The sequence below is a fragment of the Hemicordylus capensis genome, chromosome 4, assembly GCF_027244095.1.
Source record: "Hemicordylus capensis ecotype Gifberg chromosome 4, rHemCap1.1.pri, whole genome shotgun sequence".
In the NCBI taxonomy this organism is placed as follows: Eukaryota; Metazoa; Chordata; class Lepidosauria; order Squamata; family Cordylidae; genus Hemicordylus; species Hemicordylus capensis.
This window is the reverse complement of record NC_069660.1, coordinates 307811779-307832831: the sequence shown is the minus strand read 5'-3', so window position 1 is coordinate 307832831 and position 21053 is coordinate 307811779. Positions and strand designations below refer to the sequence as shown.

At 43.3% G+C, this 21053-nt stretch overlaps 2 protein-coding genes across 4 annotated transcripts in view; one reads left to right on the top strand and one right to left on the bottom strand.

The window, feature by feature from the left end:
* Nucleotides 1–14655, top strand: part of SLA (Src like adaptor) — a 40769-nt gene extending 26114 nt beyond the window's left edge. For all 3 annotated transcript variants that reach the window (XM_053250729.1, XM_053250730.1, XM_053250731.1), the window contains 5 exons: nt 960–1046; nt 4465–4568; nt 6890–7021; nt 11919–12051; nt 12351–14655. In XM_053250729.1, the coding sequence (XP_053106704.1) occupies nt 960–1046; nt 4465–4568; nt 6890–7021; nt 11919–12051; nt 12351–12558 (664 nt within the window). In that variant the 3' untranslated portion in view covers nt 12559–14655. The remainder of the gene's footprint in view (nt 1–959; nt 1047–4464; nt 4569–6889; nt 7022–11918; nt 12052–12350) is intronic.
* TG (thyroglobulin) overlaps nt 1–21053 on the bottom strand; it is a 240257-nt gene that overhangs the window by 90970 nt on the left and 128234 nt on the right. Inside the window, exon 41 of the mRNA XM_053245969.1 lies at nt 18149–18348. Coding sequence (XP_053101944.1) covers nt 18149–18348 — 200 coding nt within the window. The remainder of the gene's footprint in view (nt 1–18148; nt 18349–21053) is intronic.

Below are 21053 nucleotides of genomic sequence, written 5' to 3'. Positions count from 1 at the left end.
AAACTACCTAGCCATTGTTTTTTTTTCCACTTGATGCACTTTACTGTGAACATTGAAAGAACATTACTCAACTGTCAGCAGTTAGGATATGATCAAAGATTTATTCCCCCAGTTTAGGAGGAGAGCTGGTCTTGTGGTAGCAAGCATGACTTGTCCCCTTTCATTAAGCAGTGTCAACCCTGGTTTGCATTTGAATGGGAGACTACATGTGTGAGCACTGCAAGATACTCCCCTTAGGGGATGGGGCCATCTGGGAAGAGCAGGTCCCAAGTCCCCTCCCTGGCATCTCCATCTCTGTGTAGCGGATACTGAGCTAGATGGACCAATGGTCTGATTTGGTAGAAAGCAGCTTTCTATGTTAAAATATTGACTTATTGTATTAGATTATAAAATTCCCTGTCTAGGCCTCCCTCTGTCCCCAGTCCCGCCGCCCCAAGCCTTCATCCGGTCCTAATGCTGCAACACACCTGATATCCAAAATAAGTGTCCTGCATCTATAACCACAGATGCTCAAGGCCTGCTGATGAAGGTAAGATAAAATGATAAAGACCCTGAACTATCACAAAGAAGCAATCTTCCTTTCAGAAGAGAAACCAGGAGGGTTTTCCAAGCTCGTGACAGGTCCGTGCACTGCAGTTCTCTGGCCGAGACTACTGCCCCAATGAATAGCCAACGTACCATGAGGGAAAAATAAGAAAGACGTTATCTCATCTGGAAACAGGAAGTCTCATTAACTTAACTGTTCAGAGGTCATGGGTTTGAAATAAAAATCAGGTGGAAAGAGGAAGTTCAGTAATTTCACTAACAATCCACTTCATCCCTCATATATCTGTTCGGCTGTGTGACCTAAATGGTTTTATTTTAGACCATTTTCTGGGCCATTTTCTTTATGCTGTGATTGTGTGAAGGTGGATTTTTTCATGGGTTTTATGCATGTTTTCTCTTTTTTGCTTTGGCAGTGAAGGAGGCTGGTGGAGAGCTCAATCCCTCACTACAGGACAAGAAAATTACATCCCAGAAACATGTGTAGCAAAAGTTTACCATGGGTGAGAATATTCCCAGTTTTTTGTATATACTGTTACCTGCTCGCCCCACTACACGAGAAGTATCAGGGGCAATGCTATAGAGCAGGGCTGCACAACCTCAGCCCTCCAGGAGTTGTTGGACTACAGTTCTCATCATCCCCAGTCATGGTGGCCAGTAGACAAGATGATGGGAGTTGTAGTCCAACAACAGACAGAGGGCCCAAAGTGTGCAACCTGCTATTTTTAAAAAAGGTTTTCTTTATTTCAAATAAGTAATACAACTAAAATTTATACATAATCATTTTTAAAGGGGGGGAGGGGGGATGACCCACAAAGAGATATATCATCCCTCCCTTCTGATCTTCATTTTTAAAATATGATATTCATCTCAGTCCCATGAAAAAGGAATGGACCAAACAAACAAGCAAAGGGTTGGTTGTTGTTTTTTTTTAAAACCCTTTAAAAAATAATCTTTGAAATCGATATAATTCATTAACATTAAACCAAACTGCAACAAATTCCTCTTCTTTTCCATTTTGCTGGGAGGGTGGATTTGTTCAAACTGTGCTAGGGAACACATATCCATACCCACAATAGTTTATCAGGAGTAAACTTGTCCTTCCAATGTTGTATTCACAACCGTTTTAGCAACCCCTCCCCCCGTGCTCAAAGAATCCATTGTTCTTGATATATAAATAAGTTCCATACTTTGGGGACATACCACAAAAGAACATGAACATCTTTAACCACCAAACATGGGTGTTATAGCAAGTTGTAACATTATAGCAGCCTTCTGTAAGAGCTTGTTTACTTCTGATTTCCCCGTAGAGACAAATTGCACCTATTCTGCATTCTGTTCACGTTTGCTCCACTCATATAAATAATGAATGAATGAATGAATGAATGAATGAATAAGCTTATTTATAAAACTTATAAAACAAATTTATATTAAATAAATAAATATGTTAAATAAATACACAAATAAATAAATATAGCAAATTAATGGAGTGGGGTGGGAATACACCAACTTGGCCTCCCCTCCTACACCTCTGCATGGGGGTGAAGTTAAAAATGGGGTTTCTACATGCATATAGAATATACATAGAGATTGTGGGTGAGGTCTGTAGATAAGCAGAGGCTGGGTCAAAGCCAGCCAGTATGAACCCACTCCAATTCCAAGCACTGGACACATTTATGCAGCCATATAACTTAAATATATTGCAATGTCCCTGTCATTTACCAAAATACAAACAGAAACAGGCTCCTTTTTCAGACAGCAGTCACTAACTTTGCATCAAGTCCTCATCAAGTCCTCATGCTGAAGAAATGCAAGCCAAGAATGCTTCTGCTACATTCAAAACTGTTTCTAGATCTTCAAAGTCAGATTCTAACTGGCTGGTTCAGAGGGCTGGTTCAGACACAATGTAGATCCAGTATTATATCCTTGCTTTACACAACATCCCCCAGCCTTGGGAGTATGGACTCCCCTCTGCAAGGGAGAGTCTGTAATTTCCACCAGCAAGAGTTGAAAGCATGTTACTTCCAACTCTGGTTAGGAAGAAGCCTGGATTGCTCATTACATCTGAACGAGAAATGCTGGCTTATTCTAAACAGAGTTCTGAGAGCCAGGATCACTCTGTTCAGATGTAACTATTGGAGCTATTCTGGTTTGTTCCTAACCAGAAGTGGAAGTTGAGTTTTCTGATTCCTGCATGGGAAGGGGAGGGGGTGCACACTTCCAAGTCTTGCGGGCGTTGTGTGAAGCCAATATTTAATCCTGGCTCTGTGTTACGTCTGAACCACCTCCACTCCTTTCCCCCCTCCCGTGGCCCCTCTCTCTCACACACACACTGTAGAGCACAGGTCCCAAGTCCCATTGGTACAGGTGAGCTGTCAATTTAGGAAGTCATGCAAACATATACAGAGGTGCAACTAGGTAATTTTGAAGCCTGGACCTAAAAGCCTTTGGAGGCCCCCTCCTCCACTGAAAATTAAGCATCATCATGCTCCACCAGGCAATCACACCACCTAGGACAGACTAAAGAGGATTTGGTGGGGGGCAGGGGCTGTGGAGGACCTGGACTTCGCCCCCAAAGTCCAGGGGTAAGAGCGCCTCTGTACATACAAGTTTATTAGAGTCCAAGTCCAGAAAACAAAACAACCAAAAAACAGGTGAAAAACCTAATATAGCTTACAAAACTTACAGCTATACAGTACATCGTTTCAATGCGCAGAGAACCGACACACACTCAATAAGTTAATTTCAAGATCTGACCATCTGTTTCCTAATGAGACCAGCCCTAAGGCACAATTTTGCAATGCTAAGGGTAATATCTGTGTTGGGATCTGAAATATTAAGGAAGGTGTAAAAATTATCCAGCCTGCCTGGGAATTTCATTAAAATTGTGGTTATAAAAAGAAAGCAAATGTCTCTACAATGTTGGCAGTCAAGCAAAACATGGCCCATCACTCCCATTTGACAATGACAGATCTGTTCTGCATAGGGGCTCCACCAGGAAGTCATTAAGAAACATTACTCCTTTTCGCAAAGTTTTCCTGGAAGCTTTTCACATGGGGCTTTTGAAGCTCTTTAACTCACATCTCCTCCGGAATGGAGGGGGTGAGTTCACATATCGGCTAGATTTACCCCAAAGTCCCTGTGAGTTATCAGGGAGCGGTTCATACACAATTCGGGTTTTTCACTGTGCATTAGTGTAACCCGATTTATATCCAGGGTAAAAAAAATCCACTATTAGAGTCCTTTTGGGGGGACAACTTCGATTTTGCTGTAAAGCCTCCCGATAAACTCATGGTAAAACCTGCTGTGCGTAAAAGTCCCTGATGGGTGACACTTCAGACAAAACCATGATAGATCATGTCCAAATAGCCAAGAGAGCCCAAAATGCATGTGTGTGCTTAAGTGTGTGAGTATGAGGGACAGAATACACAAAGCCTTGGACGCAGTAATGCAGTGATAAAGTCTGCCCTGCACACCATTTTGTTGGGTCATCAGCAGCAAAAGCAAATTCAAGCTCCACCTTAGTGGTTTCCCTAAGGGTAGCATTTACTGTTTGCCCTATATGTGAATGGTTCTAATTCATTCCTGCGGGAAAATTACACTATATTTGGGGATACTGTTGAGGGAAGGATAAAGCTTGCCTTCCACTGCTGATGCAGCTCCACACTTGCAAGCTGGTGTAATGAGAATTGCCCTCTGGAGTTCTTGCAATATATAGGTCCTTCCTACACATATAACTGTCATTTCGAGCTGGTAATTTCCCAGCTACTAGGGGAATTGGACTCCACAGATGCATGCAACATTTCCACAGCTACATTATACCATACTTTCCTAGCCAACTCTGCACATCTGTGGGCAAAACCAGTTTCTGTTTTCACCTGTATAATTTTGCTCTTTCCTCTCCTATACCACCTTCCACAGTTGGTTATTTGAAGGTCTGGGAAGAGAAAAAGCTGAAGAACTTTTGCAGCTTCCCAATACCAGGATTGGCTCTTTTATGATCAGAAAGAGCGAAACGACGAAAGGTGAGAACATGAGAGATTTCTGTTTTGATTTTCACCCCTTCTGTCTCAGATATTTCCTTTCAAGGGAAATGAGTTCCTTAAACAGTAGTCTGCACATAGCAAATGACGTGCAAAACCAATATAAAACTTCCCCATTCTGCTGAATTAATGGTTGCTTCATGCATGCATTTTCATCATGGTGCAGGCTTCACACATGGACAGTATAGCCTTGTTTTCTCATGAAGAGACATTTCTCTGCAACTGTTTCTCTGGGGAAATACTGTTTACCATGAGAGAACTAGTTTTCAAGCATTTTCTCTTGCAGAGCAAATTACATGGGCTGACATCCAGGCTAAATTGCTCCTGAGTAGTCGTATTGATATTAAGTAGTCCTTTTGAGTAATTCCTGAGTAGTGCTATGGAGTAACTTAGTTTGATTTTAAAAAATCAGGGTGTTTGATTTTGGTTAAACATCAAGTCATGATTTGTGTGTGCAGACAATTTCAGGGACAGGACTCTCCATAAGATAGTACATGAGGAACTTGTCAAAAATTCATTGAATAATAATAAGGGATATAAGAACACAGGAAGCTACCTAATAATGAGTCAGGCCATTGGTCCATCAAACTCTGTATTGTCTACACAGGCTGGCAACCCCTCAAGGTTTCAGACAGGAGTCTCTCCCAGGCCTACCTGGTAGGGATGTGCAAACCGGCTTGACGTCGAACAGGTTTGACGTCGAGCTGGTTTGGTTTGACAGTCCAGAGTGAAACTGAAATACCCCATTTTGTCCGAACCCAGACTGAACACCCCCTGACTGTTCGGGGCCAAGTGCGCAGAGGCCAATTGCACAGGTGCGGTGCCCTCCAAAATGGCTGCTATGCCGAGGGGGAAGGCCCAAATGGGCCAAAGAACCAGCCAAATGGGCCAGTTCAGGCTGCATAGAGGCCAGTGGGGGGAAGGGGAACCTCCATGGACACACACACACACACCGCCTCCACCAACTCCCCCAGAGGGAGTAAGTGACATTAAAAATAATTTTACTAAAAAAACCTCACCAAGGTCTGTTCACCCCCCCGCCACCGGACCAGACCGGGGGTGGGGTTTGAGGGAGTGCCAGACTGAACTGGTCTGGTCAGGTTTGAGTTCAGTCCGAACTCAAACTGAACTGGTCCAGCCGGTTCTGTGCACATCCCTACTACCTGGAGATGCTGCCAGGAACTGAACCTGGGACCTTCTGCATGCAAAGCAGATGCCCCATCTCCAGTCACCAGCTGTGTGCATCAGACTAGAAACAGTTTGCCACTAGCAGTAAAAAGTTTTCTCTTACTAAGTTTGAATATTTTCTCTCTGGGATCACAAAGCAATCACTCTGTGTGTCAGACTTGGTATATCGCCACCTTTCTCATTTCTTGTCCTCCAGGTGAGCTCTGTGAAGCAGCAGTTCACACTCAAGCAAATCTAGATTCTGGGATGACTCCTAGGATAGCAAGAAACTGAGGTCGCCAACTTTAGTTAGGTCAACAGTCATCCCACCTCCCCGGGAAATCACAAGAACTGTAATTCTGAGCAAGGTGCTAGTTTTCTCTCATATGAAATCCACAGCACCCAAATTACCAAATTGCAATTCCTGTGTTTCATTGGGAATGTGATAGTTAAAATAGTAAAAAAGATAAATATTTAGTGACAGTGGGTGACATCCAGAGCAAGGAAATGCATGCAGAACAAGCACTGTTGCCCTAGCACAAGAAGATGGTTTAGTTGTGCTAAGACTTGGGATCTGCAGAATTGTGCTATAATGTTCTTGTGCAAAAGTTCCCATTAAAACAAATTGAATAGCTTCCCCAGTGAGTCTTGCCTGGCACTATCACTTTGTTCTTTTAGATGCCAGGTAAAGACTTTTCTGTTTACTCAGGCTTTTAAAAATTGGTTTTTATAATTGATTTTAAGTTCTAAAAAGGTTTTCTACTGTATTTTGTAATTTTTGTTTTGTGTTTGTGATTTGTTTATCATGTTTTATGTGTTTTTATTGGATGTTTTTAATGCTGTGTTGTGAGCCACCCAGAGAACAATTTGTGGGGCAGCTAATAAATAAAGTTATTGTTGTTGTTGTTTATTGAGGCTTGCTGCAGTAGTGCAGCACTATTCTGGAATGCAAGTTCAAGACATAGCGCAATAGCTTTGCACTAGTTCAATTCCCTCCTGCAGGTGGCACACAGTTCAGAAAGCCAGCCAGTAAATGTGTCGATTTTCCTTTAAGTATTCCGAGGGTGCCTCTTCATTTTGATTAGATTATTGCATTCAGATGTGATTTACATAATTTGACCTTCCTGTTTCCCTAGGTTTATATTCGTTGTCAGTCAAGCATGTACAGGTGAAACATTATCGAATCTTCCGCCTGCCAAACAACTGGTATTATATCTCTCCCCGGCAAACGTTTCAGTGTCTTGAGGACCTCGTAAATCACTATTCTGGTAAGAGAACCGAAATGCATTTCTTTACAATCCCAGAAATATGTACAATTCAGATCTAATTCTGTTTTGATTTATTCTTCTACTTGTGGTTTCAGATGAGGTTCGTGATGCACAATTTGCAGAGAACTGTGTACATGCATTGCTTAGCTAGTATCTGGATATGTTTTGCAAAAGTCCCATATCCAGTCTGACAGGGAAGTGTCCCAAACATGTGATGCCAATTCGTGTAAAAGTTGAAATGTGTGAAAATATAGCAGCAGGATTGTCACCCAAGAGCCAAACTATGAGTCTGAGGCAAAACTACCTGATTATACAAGATACTTCCTTCCTAAGCTTTTCATTTAACACACATATAGTGACCAGCTTCCCCTCCCTCTAAAGAGTTAACCGGAAGTAAATCCTGTCTTGACTGATGGGCTGGTGAACTCCAGGGCTCAGCCAAGCAGCACAACAGGTGGGTGGGACCTAGAGAGCAGTTGCCAGGAACGAGGGAGTTCTTTGTTGGAAGAAGCTAGGCTGGAGGCACACAAGAGGACATGTGGCCATGGAAGTTGGCTGCAGGAGAATAACTCTGCAGATCCTTGAAAGACAAGAGGGCAGGAAGCTTGGATTCTCATATGAAGTTTGGTGAGTTCAAGGCAAGGAGCCATGGCTTATGGCTTCAGGACATTTAGTCTAGGGGAAAGTTTGTTTAGTCAAACTTTGCATCAAGGTAGTGTGTGCTTTTGCATTTTCCTGATACTGTTCTATTAGTGTTTACCTGTTACATAACTGAAATAAGAAACACTAGCCTACGCCCACCCTAGTTAGGGCATTGAAAAAGACTCTATAAACATTTAAGTGTGCCTAAGACAATCTATTTTTGTAACCTACTTAGTATTTTTGAGTTTATCTAAGAAAGCTAGAAGCCTCAGACGGAAGCAGTCTGTAGTAATTGAATACAACTGGAGTGAGGTGGGGAGGTAGGGTTTTTGGTGTTTTGTTTTTTTTACAAGTCTCTCTGAGTTGGTTCTTAACCCAGGAAAAAAGGGGGGCAAAGGGGGTTTACTCTGGTGCAAACACATCCTCAGATGTTCAGCAGCTATCTTTTTCCCCTCATCCTGTGTAGGCATATACGTGGAAGTTGTTTGTTTTTTTAAATGTATTTGCCCAATACCTAGTTACAGAGGGACCTTGGATTAAAGCACCCAATGCACTGATCACATTCTCTGAAAGTTTTAGGGTGCTTGGTGGCAGCATTTTGAACCTACCAATAATACAGAATAATTTCAGGAGAAGCCTAACCAGGCAGCTCAGCAGGGATGTTTCAGCATTTCCCTCATATGAGCTTGCTCTGAGACAAAGGCTTTAATCCACTACAACACAAGTTTGTGGATGTACAGGAGTTATGCTGCCTTTTTGATCTTGAACATTTCGAGGCAAAAATGGTCTCTCAAGGAGTACAAAAGACCCCTGGAAAATCCCCCGCCTCAGTCTTGTGTGTGCATAGCCCTAATATGCTGGTGCTCCAGGCCATTCAGGAGATTCTTTCTTCTTCCCAACTAATCAGTATAATCCCAACTAATCAGTGATCACATATTGAACATAATGATACTATAGCACTATGTAGCCAAGCATGTGATGATACTACTGAGGGCTAATGAAGCCTTCACACACCCCTCATTCTGAATGTGGGAGATAAGGAGGAATGCATCACCATTTCTGAGGGAATCAGGATTCTATATTCTGTCTTGTCATGCTGTGCATAACTAGAGCTGGATAAGATCAAAAGCACCAACAACAATACTTTTGCTGTCATCCAGTTAGTTACGCATAGCATGACGAGCTGTGGCAGAATGTGGATGGGGATATGTATTCAGACACTCGCCCAAATGCATACGCCAGTAAATGTAATACATGGTTGCATGTCATCTGCATTGAGAGGCAACATTCAAATGCTGATATTATCCATGGTTATTGCATTGCATTCCTTTCAGTGGGGTGTGGATATGTGGATATGCAGCCAAATGCACATCTCTATCCTCTTTCTGCTGCACCTATTGGACTGGGCACAGGAAATCAGACTGCTGCCTTGCTCCTATTCACTCCCTTGTAAACAATTTCTCACCTTTTTACAAGTGTGAAAATTGCCAGAAATGGCATTTGTCATTGACCGCAAAAACGTTCATGAAAAGCTTTCCCATTTCAGCTCAGCACTAAGAAATGCTGTTGAATGGAAATGTCAACTCAATAAGAAATGTGCATGCTTTTTTCAAAGATGCAGAAAGCATCTGCATATCTTCTGATGTGGAAAGCAGCCCACAGAGGTATTTCCCCAAACATAAATCGGGGTTCTTCTGTGACGTCCACCATGGCCTTCTCAAGAATGTTTGCAAGGGTCACACCTATACAGTGCATACAGCATGAGCCATGTGTGCATGCAAGTGCTTGCCATGAGAAGCCAAGATAAAAATCTGAGCGGTGAAATGACGTCTGCATCTCAGAACAATGTGAATGAAAGGGGAAAGCAGGCTGGAAGAAGCCTTGCCCCAAACATCTGCAGAGGAAATGAGATGCTAACATTTGTCAATTAATGCCAATATCTCAAGCATTTTAAATGGTGTGAAGCCACAACATTTGCCTAAAAGCCAAGCCATTTCTCAGAACTCAATGTTAGCTGAGAATCTGCAGGAACAGAAGTTGTGCATGGCTTCATCAGTCAACACAAGATGAGGGACAAAGGCTGAAGTCTGTGTTTAGACCACTGTGGGAGACAGAAACACCAAGAGCTTGAGGACAGAACCACATTAGCTGGCCATCACACATTTCAATACTATTTGCTTCTTGCATTTTTATAATAAAAAATGGAAGACGCACTAAAATCCATGGCTCACTTTATAGCTGGCTTACCTATTTTGCAGAGCTAGTCTTTTCCATACACAGCCTAAAGTAACAACAATCACTAAATTAGCTGATGTTTATAATTAGGGAAACTGAAATGAAATAAAGTAGGAAATAAAAACTGAACACTGTGTGGAGCTTTTCAAAAACAAGACTGAGCTGACATTTTAACTGTTGGAGCACTGGGGGGAAAGCAGCAGGGAAAAGCACAACTGTTTCTCCCCCGTTCCCCCTAACACTTGGGCAAGTTCAAGAAGCCCAGGGAATGATCTGGCCCTTCTAGTAGCCATTTTCATCTCTGCTAGAGTCACTGACATGACTTAAACTGAACCCAGCAATCTACATAGCTTCCTTCAAAATGCATTGGAGTTTACAAAAGTCTCATCCACCTTCAGAGCATGCATTATTGTCCCATGTTTTGGGGTGCTGGGGGAAAATTTTCTGTCTGTTGCAGATTGTGAAGGGGGCATGAGGCAACTTTGGATGTTATAAAAATCACTCTACTGTACAGCAGAGTGAAGGGAGAAGAAGTCCCGCCCCTGCCGTGTCACTCACCTGTGTACCCGCTGCTCATGCTTACAGCGCAGCTTCTCTGAAGAAGACAGCATCCTACCTGTGATGGCGGGTGCTCCCACGATTGTGAGACTGGAGTGATCCACCCTTGCAACCACAGAAGCCCTCATGGGTAGGGCTCTGCCCTCTTCAGAATAGTCCTGCTGTAAGCATAAGTGGTGGGGCATGTGGGTGACTGACATGGCGGGGGTGGGACTTCCTCTGTCTTCAGCCCACTGTACAGGGCTACAGCGGGGCATGTTTAGAATGTCTGGAAAGGGCTATGGAACGGCTGGTTTGCAGCAGCAATCCCATGTTTCTTCTAATGTGCATATCAAACTTGCAAAGAGATCTGGGTGGAAGTCTTTCGAGACAAAGATCCTCTTCCAGATACCTGTTTGGAAGCACAGTGCAATTTGCAATGCACTTTAAGTGGCTCAGAAAATCTGACCTTGACTTAAACAGCTACTGTTTAAGTGCGCCACCAGGGGCATGAGCCCCTGGTGGCGCAGTGGTAAAACTGCCGCCCTGTAACCACAAGGTTACAAGTTTGATCCTGACCAGGGGCTCAAGGTTGACTCAGCCTTCCATCCTTCTGAGGTCGGTAAAATGAGTACCCAGAATGTTGGGGGGCAATATGCTAAATCATTGTAAACCGCTTAGAGAGCTCCGGCTATAAAGCGGTATATAAATGTAAGTGCTATTGCTATTGCTAAGTGCTATTACTGAAAGGGAGGCTTGGGGCAGTTTACAAGGGTTACAGTAAAGCTCTTGTCAAAAATTAAAAAATAAGCTACGCTAAGATACTTTTTCAGGACCTGGGTCTTTCCCAGACAGGATTACCTTTACAGGATTAAGAGGGGTGATATACTGAGTTATGGGGCATATCGGATATTCCAAATTTCCCCAAAAACATGATGCAAAAAGTGGAATTTTTTACCCCAGACATAAATCGGGATAAGCTCTAATGTGCAATGCAAAACCCCGAATCGTGTATAGAATGCTCCCTGATAGCTCGCAGGGACTCTGAGGTAAATCTGGATGATATGTGAACACACACCTCTCCTTCCAAAGTAAAATCGCCTTCTGGCAGGGCTCCTGGTCAGACATGTTCTGGGATTGCTTTTCTCTCTCTCCTAAGGTTCAGGAAGAATCACTTGATTTTTCCAGGAATACTTAAAACTGTAAAATTTTATTTGTGCTTTAAGCGGCAGCATTGCTCCTCCTCCTCTTTATTCTGTTGTCAGATTGGTCTGTTTATTGATAGGTGGTTTTGAAGGTTAGAAAGAAGAGTGAAGCACAAAACTCATTAAGTTATTATCCAGCCCTAACCTTAGATGCCGTTTGCCCGAACCTAACCCCTTAATTATACCTTCACTGGAGATTAGAAGTAGTAACAGCGGGAGACGAAAAGTAGCAGACCACTTTGGCTTGCAACTCATTTTGCATTTGTTTCTTCATACAGAGGTAGCCGACGGTCTCTGTTGCATGCTCACCTCTCCCTGCCTCACCCAACACACTATCAGCCAAGAAGTAAGGAACCAAGAGCCACCTGTGGTGATGCGCAACAAGAACTTCACATGGAAGGATAAGCAGAGGTACCGTTGATTCAAACAGCTTACACTGATGAAGTGCTGCTTCATAATAGAATAAATTATAATAAATGCCCTGCGCATGCCCCGGGCATTTGGAGGCCCACCCCCCCACCGGACCTTGGGGAACAGACCAGGTCCCCAAGATCCGGGGGTTAGAGCGCCTCTGCTTGGAGAAGCCAGTGCCAGTCTGCACAGACAATACTGAGCTAGAGGGACCAATGGCCTGACCTGGTATATGGTAGCTTCTTTTGTTCCTATGTTGTTACATATTAATAATGCTACATATTTTGTTGTTGTTTAAGATCAATGGAGAACGACGATGAAATTGCAGACATACTTGGGATGGAAGACTCTGGCCTCAGCTTCGGACTCCGAGACAGTATTACTTCCTATCTTGCCCTAACTGGGGGAACCGACTCTTCTTATGTGAGCAACAAGAAGAAAAGTCAGTCTGTCATATACCGGAGCAAGTACAAACCACAAAACCCCTTAATTTATAATGAGGACTGAAGCCGAGGAAAGAGAAGACAGCCAAAGAGGAGACTGAGATACTCATTTCTGCACCCTTGGAACAACCCAAACTGCTGTTTTCTAACAGAGGGCATGCCCTCACAAAGAGAGCCTGGAGCTTTTCCAAACAGCAACTGAACGCAGCTTTGCTACACTTCAGCTGGTGGGGCGGGGGGAGTTCATAAGAGGAGCCATTCACAGCAATGTCAGGGCAGCAACAGAAGGTGCCGTTCATACAGCCAATGGCATTATTCAGCTTTGCTCCTGACAATTTGCAATTACGGTGCATTATATGCATCCTAAAAAAGTAGCACTTCAGTGCAGTGCTCAAAACGGCTTAACTTTAGGCACTTCCTGCTGCAGTAAAGCCTCCCGTCTGGGACATGTCCTGGCATCTAGATCTGCAATTCAGAGCAAAATCTAGGAGTCACCAACTGCTAAGGAAAGGGCTTTTAAGATCACCTCTGTTTACAGGAACAGAAAAATACGTATCCCTCAGGCGCACAAACTGTAACAGCTACATTTCTGTGGACTATCGTTCAAATGAGATATGAATGCCCCGCCTAACACACTTCAGCAGCGATGTTACCCAATTCCTCTCTTGCCAGCATTTGCAACAGAACACATAGATCCAGATCCTTCCCAGTTCCTGGTGGAGCAGATACCAAGATAACAGAGATGTTTATGGATTCTATGCATTCCATACGTTTCCATAAAAACACATATTTAAATGCATACTTTGCAACGTGTCAATGCATCAGCTGTTTGGATAAAAAATATGTGAAGATCATGCTACTTGAAAAAAGATACATATTGGAATACCTATTTTATGTATTTTTGGATGGAAAAGAATTATCCAGAGATTTTTTTTAGCAGAAGAGAGAGGAATGAAAATTAAACCGTGTGATGTTCCAATGGAACAGAAAAAGAAAGTGCAGTCCTTCTCTACATTTCACGCACTATTCTAGGCACACGTTTTAAAGAAGGCTTTCTTCTCATCACTGCAGGAACTCTGTATTTTGATCCAAAGCTAAAGGACTGCAAATCTCAGCATCACCTCTGCTGGTCTCAGTTACCCATTTTCATCTCCATTTGTGATGTTCTATGACAACGATAACCATTGTTCATCCTGAACCCTCCTTCCTCAGATTTCTGGAGCTCCTTTAAGGGGTGCAGAACCCCATATAGGAACACATGCATTAGTTAATAATAAAAACAATTCCTGCCTTGATATGTAGTAATTGTGCCTCTGCGATGAAGCCCAAATGTCTCTGATCGCCTTTCCCAGGATGTGGGACATAGCATAAGAGCATTTGAGAGCTGGAAAGGACCTTGGAGGTCTTCTACTACAACCCCCTGCTCAGTACACAAATCTGCTACAGCATCTGCTACAGTCATCCAGTGTCTGTCTGAAAACTTCCAGTGAAGGAGAGCCTATAGCATCAATGAGAGGCATGCTGCATCTTATGGTCACCTTATAGTGATTCAGTGTCCCGCCATAAAGGGAAGCACACCTCCCCTATTGCTATCAGTAGCAAACAGCAGGAGCACTCAAAGTACACCACATCCACGAGGCTTTGGAGTAAACTGTTCCAGATAACTCAAGGTGCTAAGCTACCTGTACAGAAAGCCATGTGGTTGAACCCTCCCTGGACTTCAGACTGCCAGTAGGGAAACTACAGGTTTTTACGGAAATGAACAGAGGAAAAGGGTGACGATAGAACTATTCTCTCTCTCCCCAGTGATCTAGTTTTCTCATCTAAGGAGACTTTTTAAAAAGAGGGTAGAGCATTCCATCTACAGTCTTGAGTGGCACAGTCCAGGAAAAACTCTACCGCATAATTTTGCAGTATGTAAAGATCAGGCCAAATTGGATTTTACCTTCCATCCAACTCAGAGCTAAAATGTTTTAAGCTTGTCCATGGATGACCAGACTTCATCTGCAGTCCTATAGAGGCTCTAGATGTGTATATAATCCTATTTATATGGCACTGCCCTTGTATAATATGAATTGTATTACCAGTGTACAAACCTTTGCTGAAACTGTTTTCTGAAAAGATGTATAAAAATAATAATAATAAACATTATGAAGGAAACAGAAGCCAGCAGATAAATACTACTTCATATTTCATAGACATTTATAGTAAGAAAGTGTGTGTCCTTGGGCTTTTTCTTAAGGAACCAATGTCTGTTGATGAAGTAGAAGCCAACTTTGTGGTTCCTATCAGCACCTTGACATATCAAAGCACCCAAACTTGCAAGTTGTTCTTACTCTCGAACCCACCCAATCAAAAAATACTTTCAAGTTTTGGAGGAGTGGTTCACAGTAAGGTTCAAAGGCCATGTTCAAGAAGAAATTGCAATACATACAGTATGTACCTACATACATACATACATACATACATACATACCAGGTGTACTAAGAGTGTTTTCATGGTTACTCGGAAATGCAATCAAAGAAGAATAACCCCATGTGGTCTGAAACATGGAGAGGCGGGGTTATAGCTAAGCAGTAGGACACGTTATTTGCATGTGCTCTGCATGCAGAAGTTCTTAGGTTCAGTCCCTGGCAGCATCTCCAGGTAAGCCTGGGAAAGACCCTGCCTGAAAGGGTCCTTGGAGGGCTGCTGCCAGCCAGTGTCGTCATTAGGCAATATTGAGCTCAATGACCCAATATAGTCAGATTCAGTATAAGATAGCTTCATCTATCTGTCTCTGTGTCTCTACAAACCTGCTTGGACCTCACTCAGTCACTGACTGATATGAAACTCCCAGAACAAACCACAGAAGATAGAAGCATGCCATTGTCACAGGTATCTTCCAGACCTTGTGCAGACTACCAGAAAATTTGAAAATCCTGGAAAGGTTTTTAATTGTCCAGGAAATGCAGGAAAAACACTCCCATTTTAAACACATAGGGAATTATACCTTCTGACAAAATTTGGCCGTTTTCTCAGATATACAGCCCAGACTTTCAAAGAATTATGAAGAAACCAACAAGCTATGTTTTTCCAGTTCTCGGTATTTCAATGCATGTCATATTTCCAGGAAAATTGCTTAAGAGATCAAAAAACAGGAAACATATTACAACACTGTTACATCCTCAGAACAAAGCTTCTACTCATTAACTAGCAAGGAGTGAAGGGAGCTTGCATAGTCATTTTGTGGTCCAGGAAGAATGCTTGCAAGATGCAAGCCCTTTTACTAGCATGGCGGCTATCCTCCTCTCGTCCGCTATTCATTTGCCTATCTTAAAGAAGTATACAAACACTGCAGACATACTGGTTTTATCATCATCCCGTCTCTGTAGGGGATTCTGGGATCTGTAGATTGGGCGAAATTATGGATCAGGAAATTTCCAAGACCAGGCTAGGGCAGCTAAGCCCAGGCTTGTCTGCCCATGAGAACCACTGGGAGGTGTGCGCCTTCTGGCGGCAAACCCGGCTAAGAAGCAGGGCTCTTAAATGAGGTTAAGGGAGTGAGAGCTACCTCCCTTAACCCCATTTCAATGACCGTGTGTCAGAGCTTTCAGCTAGCTGGCACTGAAAAACTGACCAGCACTTGCCCATTGCTGGGGATAATGCCCACAATGCCACTCCCCATGCCTGTGTGGTGAAGCAGGGGCCAAGGTTGTGCCACTGGCCTGGAAGCTGGCATGGCAGTCGCCATCTTGGACTCCTCCACATGGCCAGAGGACTGGCCAATCAGTGGAGGGGGCGGGGTAGGACTAGCCCAGCAGCCTCCATCTTATTCAGTCGACCGGCTGCCGGGCTGGCCCTTATTTACTCCAGCTAAGAGTGTCCTGTCTTCATTGGGCCTGGGGGTGCAATGCACTGTGCACTCATGCGGTGCAGTGTGATTTACAGGGGGCAGGACAACGAGTCCTGGCCTCAGAGTGATCCGCCCTGCTCCACACAGCACAGAGTGGGGCTGATCATGTGGGAGCATGGAGCGTGTTCCCACTAGGAGAACAATGGTCATATGGGGAGACATATGGGGAGAACAATGATCATACTGCCCACCCGCCCAGTAGGTCATGTGAATGGCCCCACCATGTAATCCAAATTCAAAAATCCACAAAAGCTTGTGCTGAAATAAACTTGTTAATCCTTTAAAGTGCTACAAGACTCTTGTCAGATATAAATTTCCCTTAAAGCGTTAGATACAAAATAGTGCCTGATACCATCCAGACGAATGCTGTGCTTGCACAAGCACATTGCACTAGTTAGCTCCACTACGCCAGGAGCTGGCTTTCCAGTGCATAGATGTTCCACAGAGAAAGGAATGGTCCTTGTGTGAGCAGATGATACTGACAAGTTACACAATGTCTTGTACAGCCTTGAAGTGCACCCTTGTAGTTGTGGAGGGTTTTGCACAAGCTTAACTGTTCATGACTTCGCCCATTACACCAGTGCAAGTGTGATGCTCGCACAAGCAGACCAAGACTACAAGAGCATGCAGTTTTGAGCATCCCCACAGCTTCACAACCTTCTTGCGTGTGTACAGCTTTTCCATTACGGTTGCACCGTGGTGGTCAGGATGTCAACCCATGTGACATCAACTGTGAAAATGCCCACAGCGTTTATTGCAAAAGCACTGAGCAGGGAGTTGGACATCCAAAAGTCCTCCCAACTCAAAAATTCTACAACAGAACTTTGCACTTTTATAGCCCTTTCCAGTGCAACGTGCTCATTGTCTCAATCAAAAACAGCCCTGCAAGTTAGATCTGTATTAATTATTTATCATCATCATCCTTTTGCTGATAAGAGGCTGAAGCTGAAAAATAATGGCTTGCCAAAGGCCACCTAGTGAAATCCTGGCCACTATGAGATTTGTACTGGTGATATCCTGATTCACAGCATAGTCTTTCACTCACTTTGCTACACCAGCAACGTTTGATTCCTATCCAGGGCTTCTCTTCATTTTAAAGAGCTCACCCTTTTATTAGCATGTGCTGTCTAAATAAGCAGACTAAGGGGAGTGTCCAGTGGGGGTGCCATAAAAATTGAGGGGGGGCACAGAAGAAGCAAAGTGCATGTATGGGTGAGCGAGCTGTGTCCCACAAATTAGATTTCTGAGATTAAAAGGGTGGGCAAGCCAATTATGAGGAGGGGGCTTGCTGCCTTTGCCCCCTGGAGCCATCCTTGTGCGTGTTCACTCCAAATCTGTGTTGATGCTTTGTTCTACTTCTGCTTACACTAAGTAACTTCAGCCGTAGCTACTCCACTTCTGTGGCATCCGACATGATTTCTAAGCATCCCTGTCTTCCCAGAGAACTGATTATTTTTTAAGTGTGGCTAGCTACTGATTATATCTGCGCAAAAAAAACCCTATAGAGGCTGCTAAATTTAGAAAGGATGCTCTGTGTTTTGTTCAGATGGATTTAAAAAGGAGTTCCTCTGAATCCTGGAGCCATGCACGTTTATCATTATAATTGTTATCGCTATTCGTAATACTGCTGTATATTCGAATATCACCTAAGTCAGATTATAATGTAATATTAGCACCACAGGAGAAGGAGACTTGTAGCAATCATCTCTGTTTGGAGCCAAGTGGTAAAGTGCTACAGTCTGGAGGAGATGGTACTCACCATCAGCCACGCCCTCTTGAAAAATCCCGAATCAACAGCCCCCGCAATCAGGTGAATGCTGGCAGCATCTGCTCCACTCCGGTCCGCTGCAATGGTTATCTGAACAGGGTCTCCTCCAAAACTTGCAATGCTTTTCTGTGTCCATTTCAGAGCTGCTTCCTGGTCCAGAAGGCCCCAGTTTCCTCTTGCTTCATCAGAACCTACCAAAAGAGAGGTTGGGAGGGAAGATTTTATACTGATACTTATATGGAATGAAAGCAATCACTTGAAAACAATCATTTTACGTAAGCTTTCACCTCTATGCATAACAGTAAGAAACATTTTTAATATCTATTTCCTATACTGATGGATTACATTTGTCTCTTGCATTTCTCCCATGAGGATTCCTAGTCGTCTCACATCCAAACAGATACAGGCCTGCTATCTTCAGCAGTTGCTTATGTTCAGCACAAGGATGGTATGTGCATCAAACATAATGGACTGGTTCGGACAATGGTGCTCCTGCCTGTGTGATCAGGAAGAGGGTGCACCAAGTATACCCACTCCCAATGCCCTCCCAGCACGATCCTTTATTGTGTGGGGCAGGGGCTGTTCATTCTAACCGCACATGCGCTCCAAATATTTGTTCCTGTACACACACTCCAAATATTTGTTAAAACAAGTATTTGGAGTGCATGTAGAGCCCCTGGTGGTGCAGTGGTAAAACTGCCGCCCTGTAACCAGAAGGTTACAAGTTCGATCCTGACCAGGGGCTCAAGGTTGACTCAGCCTTCCATCCTTCCGAGGTCGGTAAAATGAGTACCCAGAATGTTGGGGGCAATAAGCTAAATCATTGTAAACCACTTAGAGATCTCCGGCTATAGAGCGGTATATAAATGTAAGTGCTATTGCTATTGCTATGTAGAGGACCATTCAGATTAACAATTCATCCCATGAGATAAAGGGGAATGCCAGAGGATGTTGGGTTGTCTGCAGAGGACATCCCAATAGATGTGCTCTTGGGGTGTCCCCTTCCTATCTGAGTGGGCAGGGATGGTATCATCCAAATTGGCCCAATGTGTGAATAACTGTCCATACATGCAGATCTGTACTGGCATATAATGAACATAGATTGCATGTGTGCTGAACATAACATGTGAATGCTATGTGCTGATGTTTGTATCTGAACAATGGCTTCACTAGAAACTTTCATTCAAATACCACCATAAAGTGTTGAAGGAAGCATTAAAGAGGGCGGGCCCAGAGGTGCAGGTCTGTAAAGGAAGGAGGATCGGGGCCAGTCCCTTCACTAAGCAGACTGAGGTAGTCGCCACCACCCCTCAAGCAGTATTCCCTCTAGGTGTGAGCATGTGCATGCACTCACAAGTGGGGGTTTTTAAAATGTCCATTCAGTTAATTTTAGATCCTGCTCAGGTTGAATTGGAAAGGCCCCACTCTCAGTGCACAGGGGCACACACTGCCTTGATACTGCCACCTGGAATAAAACTCATTTTGCACACAGATGGAAAAAATTAGAGAGGACACTGCCCTCAACTCCTGCAGTGAATAGCCAGAGAGTCAGCAGGCCAGGCAGGTAAGGGAACAGAATGGGGATGGATTTCAAATCTGGATTTGGGATACCCAGCCAAATCTTTGGCTGTACTGTAGGTCTCCAGGCATAACAACAAACTTGAACTATTTTTGCAGCAGTCATCCGAACAAAAGCAACTTAATTATCATCATGCAATGAAGAAACATTTTTTTATTATAAGGGTTGGAAATCCTCTGGCATAACATGCTATTATGCTGCTTTCAAACCCAGACTTTAAAGATGGGGCAGACATTTATAACTCTATACTTAGGTACTTTTAAAAGGGCTGGATTTTAATGTAGCTGTAGCTGCATTGTGCTGGGAGCATTGTGCACACAACTTCCATCCTCCCTGCTTAGTGCTTTTCCTGCTATGTCACTTTTCTTCTTCTGGTCTCCTGATGTGCAATTTACAGCTCCTTGGGTGCTCACGCCTCATATATTTAGAATTCCAGCACCATATATTCTCCATCAATTCTAATCATGAACTTGCCCACATTGGTGGAAAAGATGGCTTACATATTGCAAGCTTCTTTGATTTTATGAACTTCAGTTCTACAGTCCTTCATATGTTTCAGTTCTCCCTATTGACCAATAAGTAATAATATTAAACTTTATTTGTTAGCCCATAACAAATTGTTGTCTGGGCAGCTCACAACAGAGGATTAACACATACAATAAAAACACATAACACATTAAATCATAACAGACCAAAAAAAGTAAAAATACAATACAAAATACAATACAAATCAGCATTAAAAACTCTGAAAAGCCTAATTCAAAAGGTCTGGGTGAATAAAAAGGTCTTTACCTGGCATCTAAAAAAACAAAGTGATAAAGCCAGGCAAACCACACTGAGGAGGCTATTCCATAAATGGGGTGCAACCACCGAAAAGGCCCTCTCCCTGGTAGCCACCCGCCTCAACTCGTTTGGCAGGGGCACTTGGAGGAGGGCCTCTGAAGAAGATCTTACGGCCTGGACAAGTACCAAGGACAGTATTTGTTCCCCTTAGCACATGAGGGTGATACCATCTGGGGGAACAAATGCTCACTGTGGTTGTTGATAGTCTGCAACCTTAGAGATAAAAAACAGGTAATCGCATTGCAATTAGCGATGTGCGAATTTATTTGGGTAGAAATCAACTTGTACCTGCATATACCGTATTTTACGGACTATAAGACGCTACGGACTATAAGACGCACCTTAATTTTAATCCAATTTTTCAGAGTTTTAACATATTAAACTGTTAAAACATATAAGACGCTCCTGAATTTTGGCGGATATTTTTCGAGGAAAAAAGTGAGTCTTATAGTCCATAAAATACGGTAACTGATT